This window comes from Ictalurus furcatus, chromosome 10 (assembly GCF_023375685.1).
Source record: "Ictalurus furcatus strain D&B chromosome 10, Billie_1.0, whole genome shotgun sequence".
NCBI lineage: Eukaryota > Metazoa > Chordata > Actinopteri > Siluriformes > Ictaluridae > Ictalurus > Ictalurus furcatus.
In genome coordinates, this window is record NC_071264.1 from 26,856,008 (window position 1) to 26,870,758 (window position 14,751).

General features: G+C 38.9%; 1 protein-coding gene across 1 annotated transcript in view; it reads left to right on the forward strand.

Moving 5' to 3' along the window:
• The window catches only part of eml6 (EMAP like 6), a 50,352-nt gene that overhangs the window by 2,869 nt on the left and 32,732 nt on the right, over nucleotides 1-14,751 (forward strand). The window contains exons 2-5 of the mRNA XM_053634730.1: nucleotides 11,017-11,176; nucleotides 11,351-11,449; nucleotides 12,985-13,053; nucleotides 13,463-13,648. Of these exons, the coding sequence (XP_053490705.1) occupies nucleotides 11,017-11,176; nucleotides 11,351-11,449; nucleotides 12,985-13,053; nucleotides 13,463-13,648 (514 nt within the window). The remainder of the gene's footprint in view (nucleotides 1-11,016; nucleotides 11,177-11,350; nucleotides 11,450-12,984; nucleotides 13,054-13,462; nucleotides 13,649-14,751) is intronic.

Genomic DNA, 14,751 nt, shown 5'->3' on the forward strand with positions numbered 1-14,751 from the left:
TATGTAAAGTGCTATATAAATGTAACTATAACTAACTAACAAACATCACTGTGAACGAGCGTGCAAAACTATTTCGTGCAACTGCAATTTCGCCAATTCAAGTAGTTTTCCACAAAGAAAAGCATAAAAGAACTTCGAAGTATGGCATCGCAAATATTGAAAAAAAGCCGCAGCAAAATTAAGCATTTTTGGCCACAACAATCACAAAAAAAAAAAAAATCTGGGAAATCCTGTACAGACTGATCAAGTGTTAATCAGGTTCTCTGCTTTTCTCCCACGTTACAAAAACTTGCCAGTAGGCTTGTTAGCTACTGTAAATTACCCCAAGGTGTGAACGAGTGTGTGAACGAGTGTGTGTGAAAGATGGCATGCAATGAATCTGCACTCCATCCAGGGTGTATTCCCTAGCATAACACTCCTAGTATTCCCGGGATAGGCTCTGGATCCACCAATAAAGATAAAGCGGTTACTGAACATGAATGAATGAAAAACAACGAGATAACATCAGCAGAGGTGATGCAGCGTGTGTTGGCAGAATTTAGCGCCTTTTCATTAAAGATCATTTTGTTTGGCCTGAACAAATGATGACATGATGAGATAAATAGAACGGGAAATAACAGTCTTCACCTCTAGATGAACTTGAGACACTAAAAAAAAAAAAAAACACCATGACGACACTCATGCTGGATGTCCAATCTGGTTTGGTCCATTGTAAAGGAAATTAGAAATCTAAGCTTTGTATAGTATACAAAGACAGAATTACACCCTAACCCACAGGCGCCTCATCTCTCTCTCGCAGCTCTTTTCTCACGCTTGCACTTCACTTCCTTCCTCCCTCTTTCACTGAATACTCGTTAATATTTATGAATGAACACAAACAGATTTGGCGTCTTAGGTCAAGCTGAGGGTACAGCCAGCAGGGAAAGCTTTCAAATAAGCACCCTTAGCAACTGCTGCTAAGGAATACCAATTCAGTGCTTAGCACACCATATATGAGAAATCTGCACCAAAGTCCAGCTGTAAAACACATCAGGACATACTGTTATGGGAAAATAAACAATGACGGGGTGGGTAATGAAGCAGAGTTACAGTCAGAGTAGGCAGGGTGTCATTTAAAAATATTCTCTGGCCACAAAGGTTGTGTTTAAAAGCAAATAATCAGAAATAAATAAAAATAAAATAGGCTATGGCAAACAAAGGGAAAGTGTAAGTGCAGACAGTGTATTTATGATGTAGAGAACCATTTCTATTTTGAGATATATTGCAAAGATTGGAAGAGTGGACAATGTCTGTATCAGGTGATGATAAAATGGCGTATTACAGATACTGCAAATCAAAAATGCGTGCACACCCCAGTGAACTTCCACCCTGCCTTTTCCTTTTGAACGTTTGGAGCTGGTTTCTGATCTTTTGGTGTGTTTTCTGGCAACCCTGGTTACTCTTACAACCCAAAAATGTATTTTCCAGTATGAGTGGTGTTTCATTCCTCTCACTAGATGAGTACCAGACCACTCCTCTAAAGCAGTCCATACAGGAGGTTTTTTTTGTGATTGTTGCAGCCAAAAATGCTTGATTTTCAAAATTAGTTTTTTCAAAAAAAAAAGTTTTCCGTGCTTTTTTTTTTTTTTTTTTTACAGAAAACTACTCGAATTGGCGTAATCATAATCACACTAAATTGTTTTGCTTTTAGCTTTTAGCTGTACTCATGTTCGATGCATGTGAATCGAAGGAGGCTTTGACTGAATGCGCGTTGTGATGATGTCACATGGCGGGTTGTGATTACATCACATGCCGTGTCTTGGCCCAAATCTGCAGAAAAACCGCAAGCTCCTCCGAATATTTCCTCGATTTCTGCGATCGCAGGAAATCCTAGCGGGACTGCTAAAGCCATGTATACAGTACACTAATTGGTTGGAAACATAACAATGTCCCCATACCATCCCAAACAGCCTAGCATTTATCCAGTATCACTGTATCCTTAATATCACAAACCTTAGCTAGCTTAGATAGCAAACTGCTAGTAAACTAACTTGCATTGGTTACAGGTTGATCAAACAGCAGCCAAAATGATTAATACAGCATATAACATTACGATTATACAACACACAGTTTTATCCATTAACAATATTAGCGATGCTAACTAGGTTAGGACACAGATACGTGGTTAAAACAGTCGTGCCATCCTCTAATCTCGGACGTGATTGGCCCATAGCTTTAGAGCTTATATAGCGACATCGCAAATTGAGCTCAAGTCTGAATTAACAAATTTGTCCAAAAGCTAATCAACAGTATATAAACAGAATGTCAAGCCATTCAAGAAGAGTTTAGCCATTTAAAATGGATGTCTTTTATAATAAAAAAGGCTCGGAATCACACACACGGAGTAAAATTGTTTTAGGACAAAAGTACCAAAGTATCAAAATATCAGTGTACGTCATATCTAAGGTGTCCATTTACAAGTACGTCTGCTGACTGTTAAAAGCCACAGTGGGACGCACGATCCCAGTCCACCCAGATATTTGAATTTAGGTATTTATGGATATTTAAATTAGGTTCACCAGCCAAAAAAAAAAAAAGAGAGATATTTATAGTCAATCATCAGTCATTTAATACACACTGGACTGTGTAGGACGGTGTGTACCATCGCACAAACACACACACACACATCGGCAGTCTCAGGAGAAAGTGTATTAACCCAGTTTATCCTGTAGCTAGCGGCGAGGTGAGCTTTATAACGGCCCCATTAAAAAGTTGTAGATGTAGATGAGTAATGCCTGTTGCTCAGTGTACGACAAATGTAGAAGAGATACCTCATCCATGCTGAAGAACAACTCATAGCCTTGTTTAACTCATGTCTCATTCTTCTTATTTGAGATTTTTTTTTTTTTAAAGAAGAAGAAGTGGAAGTGCCAACACTTCTGTGCGTGTCTCAATTTCTCTCTTGAACTTCAAGACTACTTGTATACTTCTTCACGGATTATATCTGCTGGATCCAGAGAAACGATATAAACCAAATAGTAAAGCAAATGTTGATCAGTATCACATTTTTACACTCCCTACCTACACACACACACACACACCAGGATCCCCAAGCATGAGAAAGGCTTTTAAACATGGAATTGTATAAATATTCAAAGCAAATGCGTATTTATAAAATTTAACACACTTGTGTGACTCCTTTTTTTTATAATAACTTGTGTAATACACAAACTGTCTTGTTCCAATTATATATTTGTTTAAACACATATGCGTATTGCAATGTAATAAGGTATATATATATATATATATATATATATATATATATATATATATATATATATATATATATAAACATCTCGCATCATGTTGAGAGTTTAATTTGCTTATAAATGAAGAAATTAGCATTATGGTGATTTTATCACGGATAAGGGTGTTGTTTGTCACGGCGGAAATCCTACGGAGTAAATACTATAACAGAAGGATTTCAAAAATTTCATGAAAAGAACACATGTAGAACTACTCGTCTACCCTCAACTAGAACCCTTAACTATATAAAGAACCATTGAAACCCTTTTTTTCTGAGAGAGTACATGTTATTGAATGGGGGTTGGAAATGAGATACTGTATGTGCTCCATTATTAGAAAAACAGGTTAAAACAGGTTCCAGCTAGCAGTTTGTCCTTTTGGAAGAACCATGAAAGGGTCTACATAGAAGCCTACAACAGTGTCTTTTTTTTTAAGGTTCCAAGTAGATCCATGAGAAGCTAGAATGCTTAGAAAGATAGAACCTTGCCCCAGAAAGGTTGTATGTAGAATTTTTTAGGAAGGTTCTTTAAAGGTTTCATGAAGAATAGTACACCAGAGGGATTTCAGAAAAGGTCCAGAGTAGAGTTACTAAACAAGCCAGAGCTAGACGTATTGAAAGAAGCTTTGAGGAACCCTTCTTCTAAGAGTGTAATGAGTAAAAATTAGAAAATAGAAGGATTCCCTCTGAGAAACGATTCCAAGTAAAACCCCTAAAATATCGAAAAGCTAAAGAACCCATGTGGAAGCCTTAATGTAGTGGTTTGTTAATGAGGGTTAACATTGAGATACTGCATGTTCTTAAAAGATGTTGGTATGTTGTTAAATCAGGTTCCATCTAGCAGTCAACAGAGCGTTTTATCTTTTAGAAAAGGTTCCTATTAGATACCATTCTGGTTGCTACCACCTAGATATGAATAATTCATTAGGTGATTTCAACTGTAATATAATAGTAAAACAGAGGGATACCATTTCATAAAAACTTGCAGGAAGAACCCACAAACTACCCAAAACTCAAACCTTTAACTATCCAAAGCCTTCAGGAACCTTTTTTTTTTTTTTTTAAATAAGAGTGTACACACCATAGGATGCATGGTGTGGTGTGGTTCTTGCTATAAGGAGTGGAGGTCAGACCATAGGACTGTGTTTAGATTGTCTTAAATTACAAGTACAATTGGAGGGTCAGTGATTTAGGAAACCAAACCTGTAACCTGTAAGATAATCCATAGCTCTGCGTCTGAGTGCTGCCAGGAGGCAGGAATGGGGTCCGCTTTCCGTTCTTAACCACAGACCTGTTGAGCTTCATCTTTACAGCTGACCTCCAACCTCCAGATACCTGAGCAGGCCTTGAGTTGCTTCTTCTCTAGGTTTCCAGTCCACGGTTCTGTACTGTGGCGTTTAAAGCCATTATCCAGCCATTATCCATCATCGACTCATATGAACACAGCTGAGTGCTCATTAACAGTAAAACATCACAGGCCTCATGGTGGAGATGCATGCATAGTAGAAATGACCTGATGAATAATTCATATTCCACCACTCCACAGCATTCGTCTTTGTTTTTATGTCCAAACAGGTTAAAACCATCATAAATGCACACACAGCGGCATTAGACTTACTTATTGTTTAATATGATAAAAAAAAGAAGACCAGGACGATTAGTGAGTCCAAAGAGGCCATGAATTATTAATCTTTTTAGAACATACCTCGCTAGTTTATTATTTTTAGTGAAAAGGGATTCGTTTAGCGGCTGTTATCTCGCTGTTATTTTCACCATGTAAACACAGGGCAGGCTATGCGGTCACTTAGGAAGCCCGGGCCACCAGGGGGGGGGTCCCGTGAATTTTAAAATAGATACGCAAAAAAAGCGCACTTCGCTATCACTTGGCAGAGAAGTTGTGTGTGTCAGGCATAAATAATTACATAAATTATGCAACATAAATAATTAAGTTAGTAACATAAATAACGTCAGAGGATCAAGAAGAAGTGGCGATCGTGAAGCGTTTGTACGTATCTGGGGCGGAAAACGGGGACGCGAAAAGAAAAAAATCAGAAGTGGAGAAACGGACGCAAAACACAGATCAGAAATGAATTCTAACTAACTGGATTTAGTCAGTTTGTCCGCTTTCTTGCCTTCACTCGTTCATGAAATTGAAATGGAAAAAGTTAGCGGTTCACTAGCTAGCTAGTTAGTAGCTGTCACGATATGGAGGTTGAGACGGATGCAAGTGCAGATTTTTAAAGTTTAATAAAGAACTAAACAAAAATACAAAAAGACGCTATGGCATTGGGGCAAAACACTGTGGAAAAGACTAAACAAACACCAAAGAACAAAACACGGCAACAGAGATAAAGGCAAAGAAAGACAAACGTGAGACAAAGAGTGCAGTGCAAACTGTGGCTATGTACACGAGTGCTCAATTAACAGGAACGATTCGGGTGCAGGTGGTCATGTGACTGTGATGCAGTGGCTGCTGGGAACTGTAGCTCAGAGTTCCTTCTCTATTTACATGACAGTAGCTAGAGTAAAAAGTATTAAGCTAACACATGTTAAGTTCCTAGCTTGCTACTATTACAACAGTAGCTATGAAAAAAGCAGCCTGTTGATTCATCTAAGATAATAATGTATTCATTTTGTTCTTTCTTCTATATACTGTATAATATTATTATTAGTTTTGTTGCTTAGGGCCCCAAATGCGGACCTTATGTAAATGGGTGTGTCCTAAACACACGTGGTGTGTCTTAAACGCGTGGTCATGCATATTCATAGATTCTTGCATTTTTAATGAGTTTAAAGGTGTATAGATGTTTCTAATGACTGTTTTTTGTAGGACGTTAAACCGTAAAGTTGTGAGCATTTGGATGATTTATCGTGCTGTTGCTTCACAGCGTTAAACTTCCTGTGAGCTGTGTGAGAATGGCTGGAAGACAACGAGGTGTTTTTTTGTTTGGTTGTTGTTGTTGTTTTTTTGCCAGATCTCTGCAGTTGTGCCACGATGTGGAAATTCCCACTTCACTGCACAGCGCCTCGAGCTTTTTTTAAAACAGCACACCGCTGCTTTCCCTTTCCTCCTTCTTCTCATCTCTCTCAGTTTCTCTTATACAGTATTCCTCTCTTTCATCCTGTCCCATTTCCTGTTGTCACACGTTCAGACGTGGACGTGTGTTCACCGTGTTTAAGAGAAGATTTCAGAATAAATCTTCAGTCCCCTCTTGTGGTATTCACCACTTCGGAAGTTAAATAAAAAAAATATATTTTTAAAATAACTGTTCTCCTTGATTTCGTAAGGAGACAGGAGGTTTGTCAGGTTTGCTGAGAGACAGCAGTATTAGGGGTGTGAATTTAAATTGAGTATATCTGTCTCTCTATGTCTCTGTCTCTCCATCTCTCTTTCTGTCTGTCTGCCTCTCTTTATAACTGTCTCTGTCTCCTCTCTTTCTATCTCTCTCTATCGGTTTGCCACTCTTTTTCTGTCTTTGTTCCTCTCTCACTCTCTCTGTCTTTCTGTCTGTGTCTCTCTTTGTGTTTGTGTCTGTCTCGCTCTCTCATTCTCTCACTGTCTCTCTTGGTTTCTGTCTCCTGTTCTCTCTCTGGTTGTATCTCTTTCTGTTTATCTGTCATTCTCTCTGTCTCTTTCCATCTCTGCATGTTTCTCTCTCTCTTTCTGTGTCTATCTCTCACTATTTTTCTCTCTCTCATTCTCTCTCTCTCTCTCTCTCTCTCTCTCTCTCTCAAACTGCTGGTGCATATGTGGATTATGGACTGGAGGGTTGTGTGGTGTGTATGCATATATCTAAAGCACATTAAGCCTAGAGCTACAGGGGCCATGGGTAAACTGCCCACACACACACACACACACACACACACACACACACACACACACACACATACACAAACACTCCCCCTGATTAATGTGGACACACAGACATTCTGCGCACGTATAAACACATCCTGACTTTTTGCTTCACCATGGCCCAGACTATGTGTGTAAGATGAATATGTATGCATTTTCTTGTACAAGTGTGCGTGTGTCACTTGTGGTACACGTCTATTCTACTCTTTCACCACACACACACACACACACACACACGCACATTTCTACATGCTGAAGCAGTTGTGACATCTGTACTGACACAGCAACCAAGAGATTTAGGCTTGGGTTTTATACTAGTGGACACTGATCTGATTTCTACAAGCTCAACAACACTCACTCTCTCTCTCTCTCTCTCTCTGTCTCTCTGTTTCTTCCTTTCTACTGTTTCTCTTACTCTTCGATCTATAGCCTCCCTCGCTGTCTCTGTCCATCACATGCATAGCTCATGAAGGTGATCTTGGCTTAGAAATCTGTCACAATACCTTTTAATAATTACAAATGGACATAAACACAGCTGATTGTGGGTCACACGTTAATGTTAATAAGTAAAGAATAAAACATTTGGGAGTTGTGATGTTAAAAGAAAATAATCAATGAACCGGTGGTGTGATGCTTTTTTTTGCTAGTTTAGTTTTGCTTGCTAGGTTAGTTTTTCGCCTACAGGTTGGCGTTTGCTTGTTATTGTAGCTTTCGCTTACTCGTTGTTTTTTTTGCTCTTTAGTTTATGCTTGCTTATTTAGCTTTTTCACCCACTAGTTTGCTTTCACCTGCTAGTTTGGCTTTTGATCACTAGTTTGCTTTTGTTTGCTAGTTTAGCTTTCACACACTAGTTTGGCTTTTGATTACTAGTTTGCTTTTGTTTGATAGTTTAGCTTTCACACACTAGTTTGGCTTTTGATCACTAGTTTGCTTTTGTTTGTTAGTTTAGCTTTCACCCACTAGTTTGCTAGGTTAGCTTTCACCCGCCAGTTCGCATTCATGTGCTAGTTTTTGTTTTCATATTCACATTCATTCTCTTTAGCTTGATAGTTTGCTTTGGTTTGCTAGTTTAGCTTTCACCCGCTAGTTTTCTTTCACTTGCTAGTTTAGTGTTTGCTTATTAGTTTGTTTTGGCTTGCTAGTTTAGCTTTCACCCGCTAGTTTTATTTTCTAGCTAATTTAGCTTTTGTCCACTAGTTTGCTTTCACTTGTTAGTTTGCTTTCTCTTGCTATAGCTTCCGACCATTAGTTTGCTTTTGCTTGTTAGTTTTCTTTCACTTGCTAGTTTAGCTTTTGTCCACTAGTTTGCTTTCACTTGTTAGTTTGCTTTCTCCTGCCATAGCTCCCGACCATTAGTTTGCTTTTGCTTGTTAGTTTACATTCACTTGTTAGTTTAGTTTTCACCAACTAATTTGCTTTCACTTGCTAGTTTAGTTTTTGCGTACTAGTTTGCTTTGGCTTGCTAGTTCTTTTTTCACTCGCTAGTTTTATTTCACTTGTTAGTTTAGCTTTTGCTCACTATGTTGCTTTTTCTTTCTAGTTTAACTTTTGCCTGAAAGCTTTTTTAGTTTGCTTTAAGTTGCTAGTTTAGCTTTCCCTCATTAGTTTGCTTCTGCTTGTTAATTTGCCTTTGCTTGCTATTTTACTTTTGCTTTTGATGACTCGTTTGCTTTGGCTTATTAGTTTATCTTTCTTTCAGTAGTTTACTTTAGCTGCCTAGTTTAGCTTTTGTCCACTAGTTTGCTGTTGCTTGTTAGTTTGCTTTCACTTTCCAGTTTAGCTTTTGGCCATTAGTCTGTTTGTTTAGCTTTTGTCTGTTTTCTACACTGTGAATAGACATTAATGAGGATCTTTGTGGTTGCCTGACTGGATAGCACACTTTCCAGTAGAGGAAGTGACGGCTTCAACCACTCATACAGTTAGATTAGCATTGGGGTTTTCTCTGGAGACAGACTAGATGCATCTGTTAGGTAGTAGTTAATTAGCACACTAACCTCAGCCATTTTAAAACAAGCAGCGAGGAGCTGTTATTAATACATTTTGGAGAGACCTTGGCTAATGGGGTGCATATTTCAAACCCACACAGTCAGAGTGCCATTTTCTTCAGTGTGTTGAGGTTTGTTAGTGCTTGTGCGATGCTGTCCTTGAGCAGCGAGCCTCCACAGCATGTCTCCATGGTAGAGCGTCTGTTATGTGGAGGCTGATAAAGCTTTCAGTGACTACTTCCATAGAGATGCAGCATGATGAAAGGCTTTAATACAGCACACTGTCAAGGAAAAACAGAGAAGCTACGTATCAATCCACCGCAGTTCGCCTGCCGCAGCTTCGTGAATTGATAACAATAACAGCATTGTTTTTCTGCCTTTCTGCCGACTCACTGGGCTTTGTTTCCCCGCTTTCCTTTCTGACTAATACATTGTGTTTCCTCGCTCTCAATGTGATGGAAAAGTTTTTTATTGACCAGGGAAATATTGTATAAAAATTTTTTAACAAACTTGAATGTTATATTTTGCATCCAAATTTGGGGGTAAAAAACAAACTGAACACTGTGTGACCATCTGAAAATGTTTTATCAAAGATGACCAAGTACTAGTTAGCTTTCACTCTCTCTAGGTTAGCTTTCATTAACTTGTTTGCTTTTGCCCTGTAGTTTGCATTTGCTTGCTAGTTTACTACCTACTTTGTTAGCTACTTACCACCTGCTTTAGCTTTAGCTAACTTTTTAGCTATCACTTTTTTGTTTACTTTGACTGAATTCTTTTGTTTGCTAGTTTAGTTTTACTTGCTACAATAGATTTAGCTCGCTAATTTGCTTTTGTCTTCAGTTTTCTTTTTTAAAAATGTGGGTATACTTTTCCTGTCTTGTCACTGAGTCCTTTGTTTTGCTAGGTTATTTTTTACCTACTAGGGTAGTTTAACCTTGCTAGTATGCATTTACTTGCTACAGAAGGTTAGTTTCCCTTGCAAGGTCACTCACTGTATTAGCTTTCTGTCTGTATGTAAGCTTTCATTTACCAGTTAGCTATTTCTATTCAGTTTACCTTTGCTTGCTAGTTTACCATCTGCTTTGTTAGCTTTCTCTCGCTAGTTATATCTCTAGCTACTTAGTTTAATTTTACTATTTTGCTTACTTTCACTGAGGTCTTTTGTTTGCCAGGTTTGGTTTACTTTGTTTACAAGGTTAGGTTAGCGTTTATTTTCTGGTTTACTTTTAACTTTCCTTTGGTTGGGTAACTTTCACTTGATATTTTTATTTTCCTGTTCAGTTTGCTTTCTTTCTTTCCTTTCCTTTCTTTTCCTTTACACTTTTTTGTTTGGGCTTGTTTTGCCACATAGCAGTGACGTGCGCTTCCACTGTACACTTTACAAAATGCATCCAGCAGCATTGCTGTAATACGGTTTTATATGTTTTTTTTTTAGTTTCTCCTTAATATATAAGCTTTTTGAATATTTTACGAAATTGCTTTGAAAATGCAATTTCACACTACGAGATTTCCCCTGGTGGATACAAAAAACTGTAGCCTAATTGATGCAACATAATCAAATATTTACAATTTACCAGGATTTACAACTCAAATGGTTATTTGTTAAATGGCTGGTTATTATGTTCGGTAGGCGTTTGGGATAATATTCACTTTGACACACCGCATTAGCAATGAAAAGTCTGCACTTCTATATAACACCAGGAGAACATTTACCTCGATCATAACCAACATTAATAAGGTAAAGAATCTACATTGTAGGTAAACCAATTTAGTTTGTAATAAGCACTTTTTTCTTGATCTCCCCTCAAATCTAACCCTGTTAGCCTGATACAAAATGTCTTCACTAAAACAGCTGTGTCTAAAAAAAGGTTTCTTTTGTGCGTCTTCTACTGCAGTCTTGCTCTGCACCCTGATAAGATCCAGGTGGCCACGGGTCAGGTCGGAAAAGATCCGTACATCTGTGTGTGGGATTCGTACACGTTGACCACTGTATCCATCCTGAGAGATGTGCACACACACGGTGTGGCCTGTTTGGCTTTTGACGCTGATGGACAGGTGAGCATGCAGGGTTTTTAGAGATTTTAACTGATTGTAGTGGTGCTCGTGTCAAAATATTGGTCTATTTTTTATCCTGGCAACCATTTAAAGCCTGGTCAACTGGTCAATAATGGATATGGGAATAATTCAGCTCTTGTTCTAACAGATTGTATGTCTTCCTTTTGTATGTAGCGATTGGTGTCTGTTGGCCTCGATGCCAAAAACACAGTGTGTGTATGGGACTGGAAAAAAGGGCGTGTCCTGGCCACTGCCACGGGTCATTCTGATAGGGTAAGTCCTGTCAGACAGGAAGCCCAGTACACTGTCAGGAAGAAAATAATGTACGCTTATTTTTGTATAAACACTGTAGATGTTGCTTCAATGGTGCAACAGTGATCTGTAACTTAAGTGATCTTAAATAAGTAAGTTTACCATGTAGCTAAATCAGCTTACTAAATACAGTCAGGTCTATAAGTATTTGGACAGTGACAATTTTCTGCTTATTAGTCAGTTGTCCAATTACTTTTGAGCCTGTGAGAATGGAGTGACTTTGTAAAAAAAAAAAAATGGCTGTAATTCCTAAACTGTTAATAAAATATTTTTGTTAAACCCCTTCAATTAAAGCTGACCGTCTACACTTCAATTACATTTTGATTACGAGAATTATGTCACTGTCCAAATATTTATGGACCTGAATATATAGCCATAACGTAACAGCTATAACATTAAAACCACCTGACAAATATTGTGTAGGTCCCCCTTGTGACGCCACAAGACCTCTACGCTGTGGTATCTGGCACCAAGACGTTAGCAGCACATCCTTTAAGTCCTGTAAGTTGCGAGATGGGGCCTCCATAGATTGGACCTCTTTGTCCAGCACATCCCACAGATGCTCGATTGGATTGAGATCTGGGGAATCTGGAGGCCGAGTCAACACCTTGAACTCCGAAATGTTCCTCAAACCATTCCTGAACAATATTTGCAGTGTGACAGGGAGCATTATCCTACTGAAAGAGGCCACAGACATTAGGGAATACCGTTGCCATGAAGGATTGCACTTGGTCTGCAACAATGTTTAGGTAGGTGTTACGTGTCAAAGTAACATCCACATGAATGCCAGGACCTAAAGTTTCCCAGCAGAACATTACCCAGAGCATCACACTGCCTCCGCCAGCTTGCATTCTTCCCATAAGTGCATCCTGGTGCCATCTCTTCCTCGGGTAAGCGACGCACAGACACGCACCCGGCCGTCCACATGATGTAAAAGAAAACGTGATTCATCAGACCAGGCCACCTTATTCGATTGCTCCATGTTCCAGTTCTGATGCTCACGTGCCCATTGTAGGCGATTTTGGTGGTGGACAGGGGTCAACATGGGCACTCTGACCGGTCTGCGTTGGTACTAACCACTGCATAAAGGAACACCCCACAGGACTTGCCGTTTTGGAGATGCTCTGACCCAGTCATCACAATTTGGCCCTTGTCAAATAATCAATGTTATTCACTTGACCTGTCAGTGGTTTTAATGTAATGGCTGATCGGTGTATATGTATTTCTTCTTTTCATCTACTTCTCTGTGTTTCTCTCTCTCTCTATCCTTGTGTCTTTCTCAGTTTTTCATCTTGCACAAAAAGAAAACCATATCACTAAAAACAGATCAGACCAACATCAGTTGAGTCTTTGTCTCTTAGGCACTGGGATCTCTCAGATGGGAGTAAAAAGATGGTGGTCTTTTAAGGAAAAGCTCAGATATGATCTTGGTAATGTCTGATGTGACAGTCTGTCTAACCAGAGCCATTTCCTGTGTGTGTTTTTTTTTTTTTTAGATCTTTGATATTTCATGGGATCCTTTCCTGGCACACAGGCTGGTGAGCTGCGGCGTGAAGCACATTAAAGTGAGTGAAACGTTCGCTCCTTTTCCCCCTGACACACACTAAAAAGCTTTGAAAAGCCACATAGAAATATATGGCAGGAAATTCAGCATGCCTTAGTGTCTACTTACTGTATATCGTCTTCTGTATAATTCCTATCCTCGCCTCAGGCTTGGTGTTTGTTCTCTCTCTCTCCAAGAGAAAGCAATTACTGCTGAGAAAAGCTGACAGATAAAGTCGAATTGAACTAATTGAATTGTCACGCCTGTCCGCTTTAGATAAGGATTTGTAAACATGTCAGACCACCAGTTTCAACAGCACATTTTTCAGAGCTGATAACTTTCGCCCTATTAGAATTTGAATGAAATTCTTTGTAAGTTTCTGTTAAATATAGTGTGTTATTGTGCCTTCTTGTTTTTGTTCTCTGTCCTAGTTCTGGACATTATGTGGCAACGCACTGACACCAAAAAGGGGGATCTTTGGGAAGACGGGAGACCTGCAGACTATACTGTGTTTGGCGACGGCGAAGGATGAGGTGACATACTCGGGCGCGTTGAACGGAGACATCTACGTGTGGAAGGGACTAAACCTGGTGCGGACCGTGCAGGCGGCTCATGGGGTGAGTGGATTACTGGTTTTTGTTTCTGAAACTGGCGTGAAGGTATTCTGCGATAAGCAATACTCAATTAGTTGCATCCTTAATATTATGCTGGGCCTGAAAAAAACCTAACAGAGTTCTTTCTATAAATATGTGGTACATTCCTTAAAACCGGAGCATCAAACCTTTTGTGTGTCCTCTAAGGGCCCCAAACTGTAACAAATTTATTTATTCATACTAAACATCGAATGACATGCACAACAACGGTTACAAAAAATCTAGCTTTGTTTATTTTCCCAATTTGTATAATTTTGTCTTTTTTTTTGTCATTACCTTACCTCACCCACATACTTACCCTCCTAAATTCTCTAATCTGATTGTTCAGAAGGTTTTAATACATTAGTGTTTCTATAGTAACAGCTCATTCTCAAGTGTGGTGGAAGATCTACATAATTTAAGCCCAATAAATATATTATTTAACAAAGGAAATGTATCATTTAAAACATTGAGAATAAACGGATTGGAAATGTATAACCCAAACATCTTTCATGTAATTTCATTGAATGTAAATGTAAATTATTTTAATTACATATTAATAATATTAATATCAAGTTGTGACAATATGTTAGGAATAATGGAATAATGGAATAATGCCACCGCAAATCTGTACCACTTGCAAAGAACCGCAAAGCAATACGAGCAATATATACAGTTTGTAGTACAGTAAAAGCGGCTTTACTGTGTCAGATTTTCAATGTTCGGCTCAAGAAGCCATCTGCAGAAAATGCGTACTGATGGTCATTAGGAAAAGACAGGGGATTATGTCTGTCCCTAATAGGTATTTTCCTTCGAAGTGTGTTTATTATTTGTGCGCCGAACACCATAAATGGTGAAGCCACCTCTACAACCACTTTGAGGCGTCAGATTTATATCACTTTGCTCACGGCTGATTGGTCCAAGTTGGGTTTGAGTTCTCTTACCAAGAATAAAACCTGTTCCGGAGCAGGTTAGCTGTGTACCGTAAGTTACCATGGAGGTGAAACCCGCTAAAAACCAGTTCACCTTGTTGAGCCCGAAAAACCCGGGTTTACTCAAACTAAACTCAAACTTACCTGGGTAGCCAC